The 23,610-nt window shown below is 41.0% G+C and overlaps 1 protein-coding gene across 3 annotated transcripts in view; it reads left to right on the forward strand.

Annotated features, from left to right (window-relative positions):
* Positions 1 to 23,610, forward strand: part of LOC106611567 (uncharacterized) — a 74,722-nt gene that overhangs the window by 15,149 nt on the left and 35,963 nt on the right. For all 3 annotated transcript variants that reach the window (XM_045723609.1, XM_045723612.1, XM_045723611.1), the window contains 6 exons: positions 1,027 to 1,169; positions 1,897 to 2,065; positions 4,076 to 4,201; positions 5,681 to 5,856; positions 6,012 to 6,083; positions 6,462 to 6,521. In XM_045723609.1, the coding sequence (XP_045579565.1) occupies positions 1,027 to 1,169; positions 1,897 to 2,065; positions 4,076 to 4,201; positions 5,681 to 5,856; positions 6,012 to 6,083; positions 6,462 to 6,521 (746 nt within the window). The remainder of the gene's footprint in view (positions 1 to 1,026; positions 1,170 to 1,896; positions 2,066 to 4,075; positions 4,202 to 5,680; positions 5,857 to 6,011; positions 6,084 to 6,461; positions 6,522 to 23,610) is intronic.

Raw genomic sequence — 23,610 nt, forward strand, 5'->3', positions numbered from 1 at the left:
ACCAGTGGTATAATCATAATGTTGACAAGCATATAAATACAATGAATAGAGAGGGCATCTCCAGTCAAGTCAATGATGGCAAAATGGGTGGACTGGCAGCCATTTTGAGTATAGGAAGTAAAAGCTGAAGGTGTACCCTTCAATTTCTGCTGACACTACAAAAATGCATTCCATTCTAAATTACCATGGCAATCCAGCATCAGTTGATAGAACATTCCAAAATACCATGGAAATTATTGCAGCCATTGCGAGTATACCCATGAGTTTACCAGTCAAATTACCAGGGTTAGAGCTTCCAAGACCGTTCTATTCATTATATTACCCTTTACAGACAGAATGCTGGTACAGTGACGGGTCGATAGCAACAATTGATAACCTTTAAGACAATTTTTAAAAAGTTCTGCATCAGAAACATCTGTACTTTTTCAGACAGTAGAATTCTGCTCTGGCATAGAATGTTTTGTCTGTTTCCCTGACCACAATAGACATCGCTGCTTTTACTGCAGTGTAATTTTTTATGGTATGGTAGCTAGATGTTTTATTTCTACTAAATGTCTTGGTAAGTCACAGTATTTAATTAACTTTAACATCCCTTTTTTAGGAGAGTGGTCTGAGTGCTCGCAGCTGGAGATTATTTAATTGACAGTTCTGGTGATGGACGTTAGTCCCACTTCAGAAGCGGCATTCCTTTACAGACAAGTAAAATGGCTGTTCAGTGGCACTTCGAAGCAATCTCCAGAGGTTTCATGGCAGGCATTTAGAAAGCTGTAGTTTACCCTTAGACAGACAAACAAACATGTCGTAGCCGAGGTGCTTTCAAGGTGGCACATTCCGTAAGTCTGAAAAGGGTACCTTTCTATGTTGACAAGGCTCCTTTCTCCAGTGAGATTCTCCTACTGGTCTGGGCCGTAGACAGGCATGATGCTAACCAACACAGACAGGTCATAGTGACTAACAGGATCTGAGCATGTCAGTATATGTGATGTGTCAGTGTGATTCTCCTTGGGGGGGTGTGTGTGTGTTCAGACCTGTCGAAGCACCTGGTTCAGAACTACAGGGATATAGAGAAGCTGTTGCATGCTGGGAAAGCCAAACGCACCACGTCGAGCACGGGCATGAACGATGTTAGCAGCCGCTCGCACGCCATCTTCACCATCAACTTCACGCAGGTACACACACACTGTTAGTGACCAAGTGTTCACTACATCTATTTTGATTAATATAACAATATATGCTACTTTTATCCAAAGCATCTTACTGTACATTGAGTCATAAATGTTTCTGTGTCACTGTGTGATCCCTGTAGGGAATTGAACCCACAACCGTGCTTACAACCTTATCAACTGGTGTGTGTGGTTGACGCTTTTGATTTTGTAAATACTATATTTTCTAGCCTTAGGGTGCAACCGAAGACCAGCCCTCAAGAGCCAGTTAGTCCATTTATTGAGTAAATTTGTCCAAAATTAGTATTGAACATGTTTGCTTTGAGCCACATCCAGCTATACATGTTAAGTAGCACCGTATTGATTGTTAGTTCCCCTTTGCCCTTCATAGGCAAAGTGTTGAAGGTGATTCCACAAATCAGATTTCCACTTCCTGCATGGAATCTTCTCAGGTTTTGGCCTGCCATATGAGTTCTGTTATACTCAGACACCATTCAAACAGTTTTAGAAACTTGAGTGTTTTCTATCCAGAGCTAATAATTATATGCATATTCTAGTTACTGGGCAGGAGTAGTAACCAGATTAAATCCGGTACGTTTTTTATCCGGCCGTGTAAATACTGCCCCCTAGCCCCAACAGGTTAAATGGATGGTTTGCTTTGGATCCTTCTCTCTCTCCCTCCCTTCATCCATTCCCATGGATAACAGCTCTGAGTGTATGTACCCATCTCCAGGCTCGTTTTGATGCAGAGCTGCCATGTGAGATGGTGAGTAAGATCCACCTGGTAGATTTGGCGGGCAGTGAGAGGGCCGACGCCACGTGCGCCACCGGTGCCAGGCTGAAGGAAGGAGCCAACATCAACAAGTCCCTGGTCACACTGGGCATTGTCATCTCTGCTCTGGGTAAATGATGCTTAGTACACACACCAGGGTTTCTGTTAGCCAGCTTTTAGCCGATTACATAAAAAATGAAAAGCCAATAAATAAAATTGCTGCTGGTCAATTGTCCGGGAGAAGAGAACAATCGAATTGCAAAATAATGCTTTTTAGCCTATTCATTCATGGAAATTCCAGTCGATGTAAATGCATATCACTGTTCATGCTTATCAGTCTATAGGTTAATTTGCATAATTTCGTGGAATTAAATTGTTTTGCGTGTGAAGTATATTCGTTATGGATCTAATTTATCACACAGGTACAGAATGCACAGCCTTTGAGCGGAAAATCTGTCAGGCAGCGCAAGAGCTGCTGCTACAGCATCTCAAACAGCAAATGCATAGGCATCAGCTCGTCACACCACTAATGAGCAGTATGCATTTTGAAAACATATACTTAATTGTTTTGAAACCTGAACGTTTTACTACATGTTATGAGGCATGTCTTGCTTCAAAGTAGCCTAGCCAAAACCGGACCATATCCATGAAGGCAATTATTTTATATAAACCTTCTTTCATTGTCCAGTAGCCAAAGGCACAATCCTAGTCATATTAGCAACCTATGTTAGTTGTTGCATATTAGATCTCCCCTCTTTCTAAATGTCAACAAAAAAATTACAGCAGATCAGAACGTTTGGCTTGAAATGTTGATACACTATTGTTTCTTCATATTATAAACACAGCAATATTTGAATCTGTCATATGAATCCGCTTTTGACAATTGCATTATGGAACGAAGATTCACCTGTAGCCTACTGCCTTGTACGCATTGCTGAGCTTATGTGAAGAAACAATAGTGTATCAACATATTAAGCTAAATGTATGTTGCATCAGATAAATTATTTTAAAAAAAATGTTTGTACTTTTTACCCCTTTTTTCTCCACAATTTCGTGATATCCAATTGGTAGTTACAGTCCTGTCCTATCGCTTCAACTCCCGTACGGACTCGGGAGAGGCGAAGGTCGAGAGCCGTGGGTCCTCCAAAACACGACCCTGCCAAGCCACACTGCTGCTTGACACACTACTTGCTTAACCCGGAAGCCAGCCGTACCAATGTGTCGGAGGAAACACTACAACTGGCGACCGAAGTCCATTTACAGGCTCCTGGCCCACCACAAGGAGTTGCTAGAGTGTGATGGGACAAGGACATGCTGGCCAAACCCTTCCATAAGCAGGATGACGCTGGGCCGATTGTGCACCGCCTCATGGGTCGCCCGGTCATGGCTGGCTGTCTGTAGTGGTGCCTCAAGCACTGCAATGCAGTGCCTTATACCGCTGCACCACTCGGGAGGCGGAATTACCATATTCTAAATGCGATTTCTGACGACTGTTGGTGGATGCACTAATCAGGTTACGCACCCAATGCATATGGGTCCGGTACGTTTCTCAATGTCCATTTTAAATTAAAATTCTACCGTTCAAATGTCCAGTGCCACAAACCCTGACACAGACATGGTACACACGCACGTGCCACACCACATGCCTGATGCCAACCATGACACAACAACTTACTCCATTTTAGACTCAGTAAGTTAATAACACCAATTAGATTCTGGATAAGGATTCATTTCTTAAATCAGTCTGCTGCACAAGTGGTAGCTACATGTACTTATGATTCCATTTCTATCTGCCTAGTTTTGTGGCACATTGTTACATGCTTTTGTAGTTGGTTTTGGAGAGGATGTTTTTGTGTAATTTTCTATTTCAGTGTTTGTCTTTACGTGGAGGAGAAGTTGGAGGGGTTACCAAGAGGAAAAAGCAGCACTTTGTACCCCTATAAAGACTCTGTCCTAACCCCTCTTTCTGTCTGTGTCCTCCTAGCTGATATAATTGGAGCATTAGGAAGTAAGTGAAGGCTCTCGGTCCCAGACCATTGGAAGAAGAGGAAGCAGCTGTTTATCCCCTACAGAGACTGTTCTGACCAGGCTTTTTCTCTATCTCTCTTGGTCTCTCGCTCTGTGTGTGTGGCTGGAGAAGGAGATGGAGGGGGCTCCCACAAGGGAAAAAGGAAGAAGCCGCTCTTCATCCCCTACAGAGATTCTGTTCTGACCTGGCTCCTGAAAGACAGCCTGGGAGGAAACTCCAAGACCATCATGATAGCAAGTATGGTTGATCTTAATCAGTGGTATTCAAATTGGGGTCACAATCCTATATTTAAAAAAAATAAATAAGAGTACATATTATTATAATGGACAATATACACACTTTTTGAGAAGAATACATTGAAAAATAACATTTTGAGTAAATATAATTATTGGATGACTTGATTTTGATGAGATGAAAATGTAATGAATTGAAGGTTATTTGTTGTTGATGTAAAAATAGAAATGTACTGATTTTAAAGGTTGCCATTAGATTAAGGGTTGAGGTCGTGAAATAAATGGTGTCCCTACTGAAAAAGTTTGAATACCACTGATCTAAGTCCTACCTCTGACACTACACAGCGTAACACGTTCTTTGTTCCCTCCACCAAGCAGTTAAGCGATGCCTTTGCATGTTGATAAGGGGGAACTAGTAATGTAACCTATTTGGTGGGGAATATTCCTAGTATTCCTTTGGGTATTACTGTTTAGCACAGCTGCTGATTAAATACAGGCAGGAGTTAAAGTTATCCTTCTTTGCGACGGATTTACGTTATATGGATTTTACAATTTAATTTAGTATTTTTTGGGGGAGATGTATATTAAATATGAATCCAATATTGAAAAGGACTGGAATTAGTCAACTATCATTTTAATACATGATGGTTATTACTTTTTTCTACATGAAAGGGAAGGTTAACACTCGGCGTGCTGGAATTCCAGAGCTACTAGAATGGCCTTCCTGACTGTTGATATTTCAACTGTGTAAATATTCCAGAATAGTGAAATTAATGCATTTATTATGTTTAAAATATGTCATATATGAAACCTCAGGACACCAAATGTAAATTGTAATCAGACAAATGTATTGATTGATCCAGAAGCGCATAGACTGTAAATACTAAAATAAGACGATAATGTATTTTCTGCTTGTAAGACAATAGTTGCCTGCCCAGCTAATGCATGACCCAAACTACACCTAAATTATATTGAAACTAAATTCGCACACACATTAGATGTAGCCTAAAGACAAGATTAAATTGACAATCGTCTGATGGGTATAAAATTGTCTTAATTTAAAGAAAATCTATGACCTTCCTAAACAAAACATTAATGAATTTCTTTTTGATATATTTAAATGGATTTATTAGACTGGTCTATTGTGACTTGTGGAGGCCTGGCTATTTTACTGATAGAAATGCAAAAAGTTTTTGTATTTCTTGTATTTATCTCAAAGTACTACTACTACTACTACTACTACTAAAATACACATATTTAGGAAAAGTCAGGGACAGGTATGTTTAAGGTTTTTATTGAAATTAAGTTATTAAAATTACTAAATTGAAAATGGTCAGATTTTCGTGGTGTTTCTACTGTTAACTTGGCCCCAGACAGTCAATCTGAGATCGTCTTACGTTTCAGTCATGGATTATCATTTGCTATAACTCCTGTACAGGGGATTTTTAGTAAGAGATGTGTTCCTGTCAATGTTCCCGCCCAGCTCTTTCTCCTGCTGACGTGAACTACAGTGATACACTGAGCACGCTGCACTACGCTAACCGAGCTAAAAACATCGTCAACAAGCCCACAGTCAACGAGGAGAGCAGTGTTACAGTCATCAGAAAACTGCAGGAGGAGATTGTCAGACTGAAAGGTCTAGTGGAGAAGAACAACCAGGTAGATGGGGAGGGTGGGTGTGTATGTTAAAGCATTTGGCTAATATCTGTACATGTGACTCTCCAGCAAAGCAACCATGTGTGTGTGTGAGAGAGAGATTATGTAAGGGTTTGTTGAAGTACAATGCTCATACAGTATGGCCTCTCTCTCGCCAGGCTCGCCTTTCTCCTCAGGATCTCTCCAAGACACTGAAGGTGGAGGAGAAACTTCACAAGAATGAGGTCAAAGTGAGTTCACTCTTTAGGCCTACAGGAAGTGTTCCTGGGTTGACTTGTGTATGTTTCTCAGTGTGACTCCTAAGGTCTTGGGTTCTATTCCTGCTGGGATCGTCATACACATTCTAAAGCTGAATGCATTCACTGTAGCTTATTGTAAGTGTCTGCCAGTACCTCGTGGAATGTACTGAATGTGTTTCTCTGCAAATATGAAAAGTTGTATGTCAATGTTTTGTGACAACAGATCTGTTCTCTCAACAACTGGAGACGCATAAGTTTAGCTTTTTTAATTAACTAGAAAATCAACAGTTATTTCTAGTTGTTTATTCAAGTTAGGCCGCTAACTTATTGATCATGCTTTGTAGTAAACCCTTCTGTGCTCTCCCACAGGTGTTAGAACTGACCAGGGAGTGGACCAACAAGTGGGGGGAGACCCAGAACATTCTCAAGGTACAGTTGGCAATCCTTCCTCTGTTTAATGTTTTGGATCTAAACCTTCGTACAACATTTTCTCTGACTCACACAATTTTGGCGAGATGATATATGCGCTCTCTCACTCATCCCCATCGCTGGCATATCGGTTTATGCATTGGCTGACTCATAGGTCAGCAACAAAGGCTCTCCACTAGATAGATGATGATATCATGTACTCATTTTCTAGCATCTGGGGTATGCTGGAATGTAGAATGAGTCTTGGGCGCTGGAATGCCAGTCACTGTGTAAACCTAGTGAACAGTAAGACATTTGAACCTTTTCTTGCTCTGTCATCTTGTCTCCATTTGTGTGATTATCGGTCACACTTTCTCAGACACATGCGCAAGCGGGTACACTTCTCCCAGTGGATCGGCCGAAAAGATGGCTGTGTCAGTGTCTGAGCTTTGGGCCCCGTCTGACCGTCTGTCTAGATCCACAGCTCCCTCAGAAGGCCATAGGCGTTTGACATGTATAAGCACTATTTATCTTTAAGGGTATATCTCAAATGAAACCTTTTCTCTTTATAGTGTACTACTTTTGGTCAAAAGTAGTGCACTACATAGGGTGACATTTGGGACTTACACTTAGTCTTGGCTGCCTGGCTTCTCATCTCACACAATTCTGTTGCTAGAACCATCTCTTGTTTGTGTGGCAGCCAAATAAGATTACAAAAAAGTTCTGAAATATCCAGGGACCAATTTGCTGTTGGTTCTGTCAACTCAGAACCTCTATCCCAAATTGCACCCTATTCCCTTTATAGGGCTCTGGTCAAAAGTAGTGCACTGTATAGGGAATAGGGTGCCATTTGGGATGTAGTAACAGAGGCTCAGCGGGCTTCATAGTGCTGTCTGGTGTATGGAAATGAGTTGGTTGATACTCGGCACAGTATAATCACTTGATGTAGGAGGACTTTGGTGCAGTATTTTCTAGTTTTCCAGTAAATGAACATTTTGTTTTCTGCTTATTAGTTCTTGTCGTGGACTGATTAGCTAGCTATGCTGATTATGAACTGAATAATGTTTGGAAAGAAGAACCAAATTGTTTGGAAATTAAAGTTGGAGGATTTTGCAAGATTGTATTATGACAATTGCACTAAGCCACACTGGCCACTTGATTTAATACTAAAACTTGCTAGTCCATGTACCCTTTGGTCTTCTTAACGATCAGCCCTTCGATTGGGTTTGTTCGCTTACCCACTTCAATCAGTGTAGATGAAGGGGAGGAGACAGGTTAAAGAAGCATTTTTAAGCCTTGAGACAATTGAGACATAGATTGTGCCATTAAGAGGTTGAATGGGCTAGACAAAATATTTAAGTGCCTTCTAGCAGGGTTTGGTAGTAGGTGCCAGGCACACCGGTTTGTGTCAAGAACTGCAACGTTGCTCGGTTTTTCATGCTCAACGGTTTCCTGTGTGTATCAAGAATGGTCCACCACCCAAAGGACATCAAAATCAAATCGAAATGTTTTTATTAGTCACATGTGTAGACCTTAGTGAAATGCTTACTTACAAGCCCCTAACCAACAATGCAGTTAAAATTTTTTTTTACGAAGAATAAATAAAAGTAACATGTAATTAAAGAGCAGCAGTAAAATAACAATAGCGAGACTATATACAGGGGGGTACTGGTACAGAGTCAATGTGAGGGGGCACCGGTTAGTTGAGGTAATTTGTACATGTAGGTAGAGTTATTAAAGTGACTAGGCATAGATGATAACAACAGAGTAGCAGCGGTGTAAAAAAAAAAAGAGGGGGGGCAATGTAAATAGTCTGGGTAGCCATTTGATTAGATTCAGGAGTCTTATGGCTTGGGGGTAGAAGCTGTTTAGAAGCCTCTTGGACCTAGATTTGGCGCTCCGGTACCGCTTGTCGTGCGGTAGCAGAAAGCACAGTATGACTAGGGTGGCTGGAGTCTTAAACAATTTTTAGGGCCTTCCTCTGGTGTAGAGGTCCTGGATGGCAGGAAGCTTGGTCCCAGTGGTGTACTGGCCCGTATGCACTACCCTCTGTAGTGCCTTGCGGTCGGAGGCCGAGCAGTTTCCATACCAGGAAGTGATGCAACCAGTCGGGATGCTCTTGATGGTGCAGCTGTAGAACCTTTTGAGGACCGATGCCAAATCCTGCGAACTTGACACAACAGTGGGAAGCATTGGAGTGAACTGTTTTCGACACAATGTAGAGTCCATGCCCTGACGAATTGAGGGCAAAAGGGGAGGAGGGGTTTTGTGCAACTCAATATTAGTAAGGTGTTCCTAATGTTTGATATACTCGGTGTATATACACAACCGGTCAAAAGTTTTTTAGAACACCTACTCATTCAAGGGTTTTTCTTTATTTTGACTATTTTCTTCATTGCAGAATAATAGTGAAGACATCAGAACTATGAAATGACACATATGGAATCATGTAGTAACCAAAAGTGTTAAACAAATCAAAATATATTTTATTTTTGAGATTCTTCAAAGTAGCCACCCTTTTCCTTGATGACAGCTTTGCACACTCTTGACATTCTCTCAACCAGCTTCACCTGGAATGGTTTTCCAACAGTCTTGAAGTAGTTCCCACATATGCTGAGCACTTTTCATTCACTCTGCGGTCCGACTCATCCCAAACCATCTCAACTTGGTCATGGCCAGGTCATCTGATGCAGCACTCCTTCTTGGTAAAATAGCCCTTACACAGCCTGGAGGTGTGTTAGGTCATTGTCCTGTTGAAAAACAAATGATAGTCCCACTAAGCACAAACCAGATGGCATGGCGTATCGCTGCAGAATGCTGTGGTAGCCATGCTGGTTAAGTGTGCCTTGAATCCTAAATAAATCAGTGTCACCAGCACAGTACCATAACACCTCCTCCATGCTTTACGGTGGGGAAATACACATGCGGAGATCATCTGTTCACCAACACCGCATCTCACAAAGACACGGCGGTTGGGACCAAAAATCTCCAATTTGGACTCCAGACCAAAGGATACATTTCCACTGGTCTAATGTCCATTGCTCATGTTTCTTGGCCAAAGCAAGTCTTTTCTTCTTATTGGTGTCCTTTAGTAGTGATTTCTTTGCAGCAATTTGACCATGAAGGCCTGATTTACGCAGTCTCTGAACAGTTGATGTGTCTGTTACTTGAACTCTGAGGCATTTATTTGGGCTGTAATTTCTCAGGCTGGTAACTCTTATCGTCTGCAGCAGAGGTAAATCTGGGTTTTCTTTTCCTGTTGCGGTCCTCATGAGAGCCTGTTTCATCATAGCACTTGAGAACTTTCAAAGTGCTTGAAATGTTCCATATTGACTGACCTTCATGTCTTAAAGTACTGATGGACTGTCGTTCTTCCCTTATTTGAGCTGTTCTTGCCATAATATGGACTTAGAGCTATTTGGTAAAAGACAATCTTCTGCATACTTGTCAAAACGCAACTGGTTGGCTCAAATGCATTAAATTCCACAGATTAACTTTTAACAAGAGACACCTGTTAATTGAAATGCATATCAGGTGACTACCTCATGAAGCTGGTTGAGAGAATGCCAAGTGTGCAAAGCTGTCGTCAAGGCAAAGGGGTTACTTTGAAGAATATCCAATATAAAATATATTTAGACTGGTTTAACCCTTTTTTGCTTACTACATGGTTCCATATGTGTTATTTAATAGTTTTGATGTCTACAATGTAGAAAATAGTAAATAACAAGAAACCCTGGAATAAGTAGGTGTTTCCAAACTTTTGACTGTGTTTGACTGTATACAACCCAATATGGACTTAGAGTTGCAAGTTTTCCTACATTCAGTTGCCAGTTTACAAAACAATCTAACCAACGTTCCCCTCTTTCTTCCTTGTTCCGTCCCATGTAACTGCTGCTTATAGTTCCTGTAACCTACCAGCGGGTGTCAGTGTTGCTCTGCTGAACCTCAACATGGCGTTGCTATTTAATTTTCCAGCTATTTAGCTTAAATGGCATCCAGCTGACATTATAGCTGCTTAAATGGTCCTGAAGTCAACATCTGACACTGGGAGAAGAGTGAGGGAGAGAAGGGGAAACTCATCAGACATGCCTAATCGCTTACTCTCTCTACATCCCATATGGCTCATCAGTGTGCCGGAGAGAGAGTGGGAGAGAATTTCCCCCTTCACACTTAAGCGTGCCAGCACAGAGTTTAGTTTATGCTACTCAGGCCCAAGGATAAAATAAGAAGTTGATGTTCACTTCAGCTTCGCAGAGATGACAGGTTTTGAGGCAAAAGTTGGAAAAAGCGTTCTAGGGGGTGGGGAAAACACAGGTCGCGCAGCCACTCCATTTGAATCTCAATTGTATTTCCTTGATTCCTCATCTCCTGCTCAAAACCCATTGGATGAGAAGTTCAGAGGGGAGAGACCTCTGACCTTCTCAATCAATGGGTTTTGAAAAGGTGAGGAATCAAGGAAAAGCAGTTGAGTTTCTCACATGTACTTGGCCCAGCTGAGACGAGTTGAAAAGGACTTGATTTACTTTCACATTAAATTGGTTCAACTTCTCAAGTAGCTCTTGTTCAGGCCTTGAGTTTTCCTACAGTGTCTACATGGACTAGTCCTAGATGGTGGTGATTGTTCCCCACATAACACAGCAGGGTCATACTCTAAGGCTGTTCAGAACAGGTGTATGGTTTCTTGAACAAGAATAATGCATGACAGACGAATAGAGGGTGAGAGAAGACATCAGGAGGAAGATAAGATGACAGACTGACACATGCACACATTTTTAGCTGGTCGGCATTGGCATCATGTTTCCAAGTGTCAACCATGTTCAGCTTTGAATCTTATTCACAATTTTCTGCAGTGGTTACTTTACTCACTTTGAAACGTTGCATTTCATTTCAAAATCTTTAAGCATTTGCACCCCACTGAACTGGACCCTGCTGCTAGAGCTAATGAACATTGTAGTTTATTACCTGACACTGCTGATATCTAATTAACAGATCTTGATTAGCTACATAGGGCACTGGGGCAGGCAGGTAGCCTAGTGGTTAGAGCATTGGACTAGTAACCGAAAGGTTACTAGATTGAATCCCCGAGCTGACAAGAATCTGTCGTTCTGCCCCTGAACAAGGCAGTTAACCCACTGTTCCTAGGCCGTCATTGTAAATAAGAATCTGTTCTTAACTGACTTGCTAACTTAAAGGGAAAATAAAAAATTAAATTAATTTAGCTGCTGTCCTGTCTGTCCCACGTGTATATTATTACAGCCATGTTGTAAATCTCAGATTACATGTTCAACGGTCAATCATATGGGCTGTGTCTGAAATGGCACCTGGGCCCTGGTAAAAAAAGCTTTTCACTATGAAGGGTACCATTTTTGCCAAAAAGTTCACATCTCTGAGGTCACATATTTTGTCTTTTTTTAAAAAAAAATGTTTTTTTAGAACAATCTGGTTTTTCTGATGTATGGTGGGTATGAAATCCCACAAGGCAAAACTCTCTCTCCTCCCCCCCCCATGTTGAGCATACCTGTTCACGTATTGACTATTGGTTTGTTGATGACAAATTGTCACTTGTCAACGTTTGCAACTATGACTGCATTGTAATATCTGACCATGCTCCTCTTGTCCTCCAGTTTACAGTCCCTGATAGAAAAAGCCTTAACAAAGTCTGGTGCCTTAACTCGCTGCTGACTGAACAAAGTTTTGACTTTATCACAGCTCAAATAGTGTTTTGTGGAAGTCAATAAGACTCCTGATATTTCTCCCTCTATTCTATGGGAAACGGTTAAAGCTTTTATTCGTGGACAGATGATCTCATACTCAGCCAACAAAAACAAAACAACATGCATAGAAAGTGGCTGAGAGTAATTTAGGGATTGGCGTCCCATCAACGGGACAGTTGTAAATCATGCAGCACCTTGTGTCACGATCGCAGATTTTAGAGAAACAACAAATGTCGATGCATATAAGTGTCTTATATCGGCTGAAAGCTTAAATTCTTGTTAATATAACTGCACTGTCCAATTTACAGTAGCTATTACTGTGAAAAAATGCCATGTTTGAGGAGAGCTCCTAACAAAACACTTTTTTTCACCACGATAAGTTTGATAAATTCACCGTTGAAGGTGAAATGTGTACTTACATTCTGAAATCTTGCTCTGATTTATCATCCAAAGGGTCCCAGAGATAACATGAAGTGTCGTTTTGTTAGATTATTTTTCATATGCTAAAAAGGTCCGTATAGCATGCACGATTGATTTTTTTTTTTGTATTTCCACTCGGTCAATTTGCAAAGGGAATCTGTGAAAATCTAACCCTAAACGTTGTTTCAACCAGTCAAATCACGTTCGTATGTATTCCTCAGATCCTAGAAATTAACCAGACTTCACTATCATTAAGGGTGCAGTATATCCTATAGGACACCAAATTTGGTCAGAGCGTGACGCCTTCATGGCACGCCGATGACGTGGGCGTTCTTCACCTGATCGACTTTAACTTTGTCGAATAAGCACCAATCGGGGTCAAACAAAGCTAGCTAGATAGCCAATGAGCTGGGTATCCGGAAACCCTGTATCTTTTGCAAAATGTAGCTGCTAACCTTTTATGACAGCATGCCTTTTCCTTTTGGACAAAAAATTATAAGAATATTCAGAGTTAGGAAAACTGGTTGTTTTGCAAATGTTGAACTTATAAGATGGCTACTAATACTGGAAAAGCTAAATCAAAGTCCAAGTATACAGATTTGACTATTCTTGCAGAAAAATGTAATATGAATGCAAACATCTCCTTCACGATTCTCCCAAATGTACCTGGGTGACTTCATACTAATTTTGATGTAGTTCGCTCATACTTCAAGTTATCAGTCTGAAACTTTTCACATGCACTGCTACCATCTTGTGGACACCATTGAAATTACAACGAGTGATGGCTGGAAGTGGGACCTTTCTGTTGCATTTCAAAGATGGTGGCAGAAAGAAAGACTTTATTTTATTCTACCAGATCTATTGTGTTATATTCCCCTAGATTCAATTCACATTTCCACAAACTTCAAATGGTATCAAGAATATGCATATCCTTGCTACAGGCAGTTAGATTTGGGTATGTCATTTTAGGCGAAAATTGAAAAAAAGGGGGCTATCCCTAAGAAGTCTTATAGACCGTATTCACAAACTGGTCATCAGTGCTCCATCTCCCTGACCTGTACAGAACTATCTTTACAATTAGTTTGACTTGATTTCAACAGCCCAAGCTGAACGGCATCTGCTGAGGGCCCGTCATTCTACTTTTGAATATGGTGAAAAGGCGAGTAGAAATCTAGCCCAACAATTAAGCACAGCTTCCTGCCTAATCTCCCAGCTTCGTACTGAAGCAGGGACGATTTCAAATGATAACCATGTGATCAATAAGCAGTTAAACATTTACTTTGATTTATATTGCACTGAAGCCACTGATGATTCCCCGTTGATACACTTTCAAGTTTAGCAATACTGAAGCTAAACAATGCGGTGAGACTGGATCTTGATAAACCACTTCAGAAATTTTACAAGCCATGAAGTCCTTAAAGAATGGCGACGCACTGTGACCAGAAGGGTTCTCAGCAGAATTTAAGACATTTGCTAAACAGCTCGTACCGCTTTAAGCCCCAGCCTTCTCCCACTCCTTTGATACGAAATCTCTACCCCAGACTTTTTACTAAGCCACTATATCAATCATTCTAAAGAAAGATAAGGATCCCCTCGTGTGTGTGTGTGTGCCTCCTACATGCCTATTTCATTTCTGGATGTAGACTAAAGTATTAGCTAAACCCTAGCACTTAGACTTGATATTGCCTTACCTTCTATAATCAACCCCAATCGGAAAAGCTTTATTAAAACATAATTTTAAAAAATTAGATATTTACTACACCCACTGCAAACTCGAATGCAGAAAAGGTGTTTGACCGTGTAGAATGGGATTGTTTATTCCAAGAGTTTAAAATAAGATACAAATCTCCACTGGCTTCAGTTAGAACTAATGGCATCCTTTCTGAATACTTTCCTTTACAAAGTTACACTAGGCAGGGGTGTTTTGATGTCTCGACTCCTTATTTCTATAGCCATAGAGCCACATTGCTCTACGTAGCGGTGCGGTAGTGGTAAGCAGAGGTCTCACTTTAACACAAAATCTCACTTTATGCTAATGATATTCTTTAATTAATCTCTGGTATAAACCAGTGGAGGCTCATCAGAGGAGGAAGGGGAGGGCCATTTTCAGTGAATTTCATAAAACAAAAAATAGTGGAACATTTAAATGTTATCCTTTTTAGGTACAACTATACTAAATATATTAATGTCACCAAATAATCAATTAAAACAGGTCTAACCTCAGCAGCACTCAAAATTAAGGAAAAGCGAGAACATTGCTAGATATATAAAAATACACAGTTGAAGTCAGAAGTTTACATACACTTAGGTTGGAGTCATTAAAACTCGTTTTTCAACCACTCCACACATTTCTTGTTAACAAACTATAGTTTTGGCAAAACGGTTAGGACATCTACTTTGTGCATGACACAATTTTTCCAACAATTGTTTCCAGACAGATTATTTCACTTATAATTCACTATCACAATTCCAGTGGGTCAGAAGTTTACATACGCTAAGTTGACTGTGCCTTTAAACAGCTTGGAAAATTCTAGATAATGATGTCATGGCTTTAGAAGCTTCTGATAGGCTAATTGACATTTCAGTCAATTGGAGTTGTACCTGTGGATGTATTTCAAGGCCTACCTTCAAACTCAGTGCCTCTTCGCTTGACAACATGGGAAAATCCAAAGAAATCAGCCAGTACCTCAGAAAAAAATTGTAGACCTCCAAGTCTGGTTCATCCTTGGGAGCAATTTCCAAATGCCTGAAGGTACCACGTTCATCTGTACAAACAATAGTACACAAGTATAAACCCCATGGGACCACGCAGCCGTCATACCGCTCAAGAAGGAGACGTTCTGTCTCCTAGAGATGAACATACTTTGGTGCAAAAAGTGCAAATCAATCCCAGAACAACAGCAAAGGAGCTTGTAAAGATGCTGGAGGAAACGGGTACAAAAGTATCTATATCCACAGTAAAACGAGTCCTATATCTACATAACCTGAAAGGCCGCTCAGCAAGGAAGAAGCCACTGCTCCCAAACCGGAAGGAGAATTGTGGATATATTGAAGCAACATCTCAATACATCCGTCAGGAAGTTAAAGCTTGGTTGCAAATGGGTCTTCCAAATGACAATGACCCCAAGCATACTTCCAAAGGTGTGGCAAAATGGCTTAAGGACAACAAAGTCAAGGTATTGGAGTGCCCGTCACAAAGCTCTGACCTCAATCCAATACAGAAAATGTGGGGGGAGAACTGGAAAAAATGTGTGCGAGCAAGGAGGCCTACAAACCTAACTCAGTTACACCAGCTCTGTCAGGAGGAACGGGCCAGAATTCACCCAACTTATTGTGGGAAGCTTATGGAAGGCTACCCAAAACGTTTGACCCAAGTTAAACAATTTAAAGGCAATGCTACCAAATATTAATTGAGTGTATGTAAACTTCTGACCCACTGGGAATGTGATGAAAGAAATAAAATCTGAAATAACTCATTCTCTCTACTATTATTCTGGCATTTCACATTCTTAAAATAAAGTAGTGATCCTAACTGACCAAAGACAGGGAATTTTACTAGGATTAAATGTCAGGAATTATGAAAAACTGAGTTTAAATGTATTTGGCTAAGGTGTATGTAAACTTCTGACTTCAACTATATATATATATATATATATATATATATATATATATATATATATATATATATATATATATATATATATATATATATATATATATATATATATATATATATATATATATAATATATATCACTTAGCTTGCAATGCAGCTAGTTAGTTTAGCCTACTCAAACTCCCAGTTCAAACAGAGAGGGATGCTATGTTGGACAGCCATAGCCAGCTAGCTAACACTGGAACTCTTCCAAGTCAAAGTAAGCTTTTGGTTTTATTAATTTACGGCATGATTTGGTTACTAACGCATTAGTTCTAGTAGCCATGTTGACTGACATTAATATGGTGAAAACGATGTAGGCTTTGTGTAGCGGTTATGGTATGAAAGGTTTTTTCACCTGGTCACACAGCTGTTGTATACACCCTTGATCACACGCATACACAGAACTAGCAGCCACGTATAAACCGCATCACTTTGCTCATTGTATATATAATTCCTTCTTGCATCTATGCTCGCTCTTCCTCTCACCTTTCCCCTTTGCTTGTCGACTTCAGTGCACAATACAACAGCTGTAACCCAATCATGCACTGTGTACAGCAAGCATGTTAGCAGTTACACTGGTGGGCCCCGGTGACAATAAATTAAACAGCTAGCTAACATAACATCCCTCTTTGTTTTGAACCGGGTGTTATGAGTAGGCTAAACTAGCTAGCTGCACTGCTAGCTAAGTGAAAGTAAAAAAACTAAAATACAAACACCTATAGCTAGCTAGCTCTTGCTTAATTCAAGAAGAAATTAATTTGTTAAACTATTGTCTGTCTTTGAATCAAATTCAAACCACATTTTATGCAGTGCTAGCTAGCTGTAGCTTGTGCTTTCATTACTAGATTCCTTCTTTGATCCTTCGTTCTCTGCAGGAGCTCTGATAGATTGATGTACTCCGGAGTTGTCATAATTACTGTGCATGTCTATGGAAGATGGTGAGAACCATGAGCCTCCTAGGTTTTGTATTGAAGTCAATGTACCCAGATGAGGACAGAAGCTAGCTGTCCTCTGGCTACACCATGGTGCTACCCTACAGAGTGCTGCTGAGGCTGCTTTAGACCTACATTGCGAAACAGTTTGTTTTTAATCAATTATTTAATGACGTGAATATATTTAGTATAGTTCCATCTAAAAAGGATAACTTTTTTTAAAATGTGTAACTTTTTATGAAATTCACTGAGGATGGTCCTCTGAGGAGCCTCCACTGATTCTCACCAAAAGATGTATAGTTCTTGAGTGGAACAGCATCCACCCTCCATTGCACAGTCGAAGGCTGCATGATTTTATTCACTTTTTAAATACAATAAAACACAACTTGCCTTTTTAAAGTATAAAATATGTATTTCATTCTACCTGTGGACCGCCAGACCCTCCTTTTTTGACTTTGTTATTTATTTTTAAATATTTTATTTGCATCCATTGTGTGTGTGTGTGTGTGTGTGTGTGTGTGTGTGGCTGGATTGGTCCCGCTAAGAATCTGTTACCATACCTGTCCATACCTCGGAGTTGTGCTTCTTGGTCCTGGTCCTTGGGACCCATTAAACCTCTCATTTGGGTTGGATGGGGGCCAGGGGAAGGAATATGTGCAACCCTTTGTGTTCCCAGGAGCTGGGAAGCATTTCCCTCCAATGTGAAAATGTCCATGTCCTTGAATGTACATGACCCATCTGAATACATACATGCATGCATACAGTACCAGTCAAAAGTTTGGGCACACCTACTCATTCCAGGCTTTTTATTTGTTTACTATTTTATACATTGTAGAATAACAGTGAAGACATCAAAACTATGAAATAAGACCTATGGAATCATGTAGTAACCAAAAAGTGTTAAACAAATCAAAATATATTTAAGATTCTTCAAAGTAGACACTGCCTTGATGACAGCTTTGCACACTCTTGGCATTCTCTCAACCAGCTTCATGAGGTAATCACCTAGAATGCATTTTAATTAACAGGTGTGCCTTAAGTTAATTTGTGGATTTTGTTTCCTATTGCGTTTGAGACAATCAGTTGTGTTGACAAGGTAGGGCTATCTTCTGTATACCACCCCTATTTGGTAAGAGACCAAGTCCATATTATGCCACGAACAGCTCAAATAAGCAAAGAGAAATGACAGCTATCATTACTTTAAGACATGAAGGTCAGTCAACGCTTAGCACTTGAAAAACTTTTAAAGTTGCTTCAAGTGCGGTCGCAAAAACCAAGCGCTATGATGAAACAGGTTTTCATGAGGACCGCAACAGGAAAGAAAGACCCAGAGTTACCTCTGCTGCAGAGGATACGTTCATTAGTTACCAGCCTCAGAAATTGTAGCCCAAATAAATGCTTCACAGAATTCAAGTAACAGACACATCTCAACATCAACTATTCAGAGGAGACTGTGTGAATCAGGCCTTGATGGTTGAATTGCTGCAAAGAAACCACTACTAAAGGACACCAATAAGATGAAGAGACTTAGACATTAGACCGGTGGAAGTCTGTCCTTTTGGTCTGAAGAGTCAAAATTAGAGATTTTTGGTTCCAACCGTTGTCTTTGTGAGATGCAGAGAAGGCAATGCAAATAGTCTGGGTGGCCATTGATTAGATGTTCAGGAGTCTTTTGGCTTGGGGGAGGAAGCTGTTTAGAAGCCTCTTGGACCTAGACTTGGCGCTCCGGTACCGCTTGCCGTGCCGTAGAAGAAAGAACAGTATGACTAGGGTGGCTGGAGTCTTTGACAAATTTTTTTGGGCCATCCTCTGACACCGCCTGGTATAAAGTCAGGATGCTGTCGATGGTGCAGCTGTTTAACCTTTTGAGGATCTGAGGACTCATGCCAAATCTTTTCAGTCCTGAGGTGGATTAGGTTTTATCGTGCCCTCTTCACAACAAAACCCTTGAATGAGTAGGTGTGTCAACTTTTGACTGGTACCGCGCGCGCACACACACACACTCTGATATGAAGCCTGGCCATGTTTTTCCATGTTAAATGTTCAGCACGTCACCCGGTCTGAAAGGCCACTGTACTGGCAAGCGGCAGGCATACTGATGTTGCCATAACGATAAGTGTTTGATGAACAGCTTTATGGATTTGACATTTTGTCTTCCCCTATATTTGAATTCTGTGCAGGGTGACGAGTGGTCGAACTAGCCATAGAGCCAGGGGTACGGTGTGGAATGCAGGGGATGTATTAGTGGCTATAGTGTGTGTGTGGAGACGGGTTAATTCTGTTGATGAGAGCTGCTTCGCTTCTCCCTGAAAGGAAAAGGCTGTGAGGCTCCCTCCATGGAGCCAGGGGTACGGTGAGGAATGCGGGCGACCATATTAGGCTCCCGCTCCTCGTCAGAGAAGGAGAGCAGTGTAAACACAAGGTTAATGACGTTTCCCAGGTAGATTTTAGAATGCAAATGGCACCCAATTCCTCATTTAGTCCACTACTAAATAGGGAATATGGCACCCCTTTTGACCGTAGCCGTATGGGCCCTGGTCATAAGTAGTGCACTAAATAGGGAATAGGGTGGCATTTGGGATGCAGTTAAAGATTGTTTGCAAGGTTCGTGGGAAAGGTAATTTATGAGATGGTTTGAAGAGCAGCCTTAGGGAAGAGGTGGCGGGAGAAAGGTAGAGGGAAAGATACCAAAATGTTCTCATCTCCTGCTGTATCCTTTCACGCGTGCACACACAAGATTGCAGGATGTACCTGCACATTTTTGGAGAGAGGTGGCGCAGATGAATGCAAACCTGTTCTTATCGTGTGGGTAGCGTCCCAAATGTAGCCCTATCCCCTATATCGTGCACTACTATAGTTAAAAGAAGTGCACTATATACGGAATAGGGTACCATTTGGGACACACGCTTGGAATGAAGAACATGATGAAAAAATATGAGGCGCTTTGCCCTCTTGATTTGCAGAAAGGGAGACTGTTACTTTCTGGAGGTTTTATACTGTCATGAGAGCTAGTGCCAACGGGACTGTTAGTTGGGTTGGATGAATCAATTGCTCTCGCTCTCTTCCTGATCTTTTTTTTAATTTTCTGTCAGCTCAAAGCGCACATTGCACAGTTTCTCTAGAGAAATCACATCCAGCCAGAACTATGCAATGTATTAGGGAGTTGTAGTTTCCAACAGGCTAATATTTGACGTAGTTTAGCGCATAAAGTGGTAAATAACTACATTGTGCATCTACTTGTCCGGTCTGTTTCAAAAGACCGTACGCCTGCTACAGAAGAGACAGTAATCCGTGATCGATCGTGAGGAGATGGAGAGCTGCTGTTGCTTCGTGAGGTATCTCTACCTGAAAATACATGATCAAAGTGATTTTGAAGAAGTACAAAATTGTGATTTTGTCAGAGCATACGCAGCAGCTTTATAGAGATGAGATTATGACTTGGAATGAAAAGTCTTCAAATAAAACAAATGTAATATACACATTAAATATTTTAGGAAAGTAATGTGAATAAAATACTGGTAATAATTGATAGACAGTAATGGGCGTTCACTACCATCATGGGACATTTATGTATTTTTTTTCTATTCAACCCAAATAATCAAAACCGTGATTGTTTTTGATAGTCGAACCGACCACAAAAAGCACTAATCGCTCGCTCGGCGCTACATCTGTCATCCCCACAGACTTTCTGTTCTTCCGCCATTGTCTTTGGTCTGTCATTTCTACATTATATTTAATCATTAAGGGATTCCATGACATTCTAGTATCTACCCTTTAAGCAGTTAGGCCTTGATGTATCATTTGAGATGACCTTAGAACAATCACAATCTATAACCTTTACATGAGCGATGGAGCTCAATTTCAGATGGCTTGACTTGACTCGCAGTGGAAATCAATACGCATTCAAGTTGCTGCTGTTTTTGAGCCCTTAACTTCAATCAAGTCCACAGTAAATCCCATTAATGCCTAGATCTGTAATCTATGAGCTTCATTCTAATGTCTTTGGCCACTTCCCTTAGACCTGCTCTGACTGGAGAAGTCTTGTTGTGCTTTTTTATTGAAGTGTTTCAGTATGGGTTTCTGTACGCGAGGTGGACAGACGGGTGACTTTCTTGCAAGCTGGACAGGTGCTTTGCTGTCCTACTGTGTAGTTTGTTTGTTTGATATGTAGAGTCAAGTAGGGAAACTCCTAGGTGTCTGTAGATGCTCAGAAACCCATGTAAAGATGGAATCTGCATGTAGGGGATACGGTTAAACTGTCCGTCCCGTGGCAATTATTTTGTTGCATAAGCAGAGCTGGGGAGCGTTGCACATCGTGATTTTTGTTGTTGCAGTACATATGCTGCTGTTCTATCGTGTGTGTGTGTGTGTGTGTGTGTGTAATGATGTCGGAGGTGTAAAAAAGCGGCGCTAGCAGTAACTTCTTTGTTTAAATATCGGAAACGGACATGTCACTTTCACCATTATGGATTCTAGCTTGAAAGCCATCTGCAGTTGGGTGACATTTTAATAATGCAATGTTTGCTCTCAAGGCCTCAAGCATTTTGTTGCAACTCCCAAATATAAAACCCAATAATTCAAGTATCTGTGATGGGTGAACATAATTTCAATTTCTTTGGAGAGATATCCCCCCAAGTTACCACAGCACTGTTCCATTTTGAGATGGCCTACTACCCTACTCTGCCCTGTGCTATCTCTGTGGGAGGAGTTTTTATTGATGTGACGGATTAAGTAAAGTTTGCCATATTTATAAAATATATTGGAAATCTTACTCACTAGTTTTCTCATCATAGCTCTCCGATGAATAGACGCTCTCATCAGAGCTCTCATGGACAGGTGGTGGGCTGACCTTGCAGTGGAGTTACTTTTAATTTATGTAAAGTGAAGTAGGGAAACTGAGTGGAAGTGCTCACAAATGCATGAAAGCCATCATCTGCAGTTGGGTGAAATTTTAATGCGAGTTTAAATGCTGCCCAAGCCTGGCTGATAGATGAGTGTGTGTGTGTGTGTGTTTGTGCCCAAGCCTGCCCAAAAGATAATTACGTCCACCACCTGCCTCAATCAAGGGATGGAGAGCGGCATCATGCTGCATGGCCTGGCCCTATACTCTGATTTGGTCTGACTAAGAAAGAGAATCTCATCTACCCATCCTGTCTCAGGGAAGTGTGTGTCCAGGCCTGTAGTTAATTAAAGGGTTCCTTCACAGACTTCATTAGAGGTGAAGAGAGGAGCCTGGCAGATTAATGCACTGTGTCACTTCACTGAGACAGGACTGGGAGATGAGACACAGACACACACTGAAGGAGTTGGTTTGTTATTCAGCAGGAGCCACTGACTGAAAGAAAAAGGCCGTTTAGCCTTGAACCCAAGGTGGGAAGTCTGCTCTGTTTTTAATGTCTGGTGCCATTTCATCAATGTCAATAGTCATAACACTGGTGACTTGTATTTTATGTATGTATGTGTATGTGTATGTGTATGTGTGTATATGTATGTGTGTGTATTATATATATATATATGTATATGTGTATTTTATGTATATGTATGTATATATGTATATATATGTATATATGTATATATATGTGTATATATGTGTGTATATATATATGTGTATATATATATACTGCTCAAAAAAATAAAGGGAACACTAAAATAACACATCCTAGATCTGAATGAAATAATCGTATGAAATACTTTTTTCTTTACATAGTTGAATGTGCTGACAACAAAATCACACATTTGATTTCCATTGATTATTTATCAACCCATGGAGGTCTGGATTTGGAGTCACACTCAAAATTTAAAGTGGAAAACCACACTACAGGCTGATCCAACTTTGTAATGTCCTTAAAACAACTAAAAATGAGGCTCAGTAGTGTGTGTGGCCTCCACGTGCCTGTATGACCTCCCTACAACGCCTGGGCATGCTCCTGATGAGGTGGCGGATGGTCTCCTGAGGGATCTCCTCCCAGACCTGGACTAAAGCATCTGCCAACTCCTGGACAGCCTGTGGTGCAATGTGGCGTTGGTGGATGGAACGAGACATGATGTCCCAGATGTGCTCAATTGGATTCAGGTCTGGGGAACGGGCGGGCCAGTCCTCTTGCAGGAACTGCTGACACTCCAGCCACATGAGGTCTAGCATTGTCTTGCATTAGGAGGAACCCATGGCCAACCGCACCAGCATATGGTCTCACAAGGGGTCTGAGGATCTCATCTCGGTACGTAATGGCAGTCAGACTACCTCTGGCGAGCACATGGAGGGCTGTGCGGCCCCCCAAAGAAATGCCACCCCACGCCATGACTGACCCACCGCCAAACCGGTCATGCTGGAGGATGTTGCAGGCAGCAGAACGTTCTCCACGGTGTCTCCAGACTCTGTCACGTCTG

This window comes from Salmo salar, chromosome ssa01, assembly GCF_905237065.1.
Source record: "Salmo salar chromosome ssa01, Ssal_v3.1, whole genome shotgun sequence".
In the NCBI taxonomy this organism is placed as follows: Eukaryota; Metazoa; Chordata; class Actinopteri; order Salmoniformes; family Salmonidae; genus Salmo; species Salmo salar.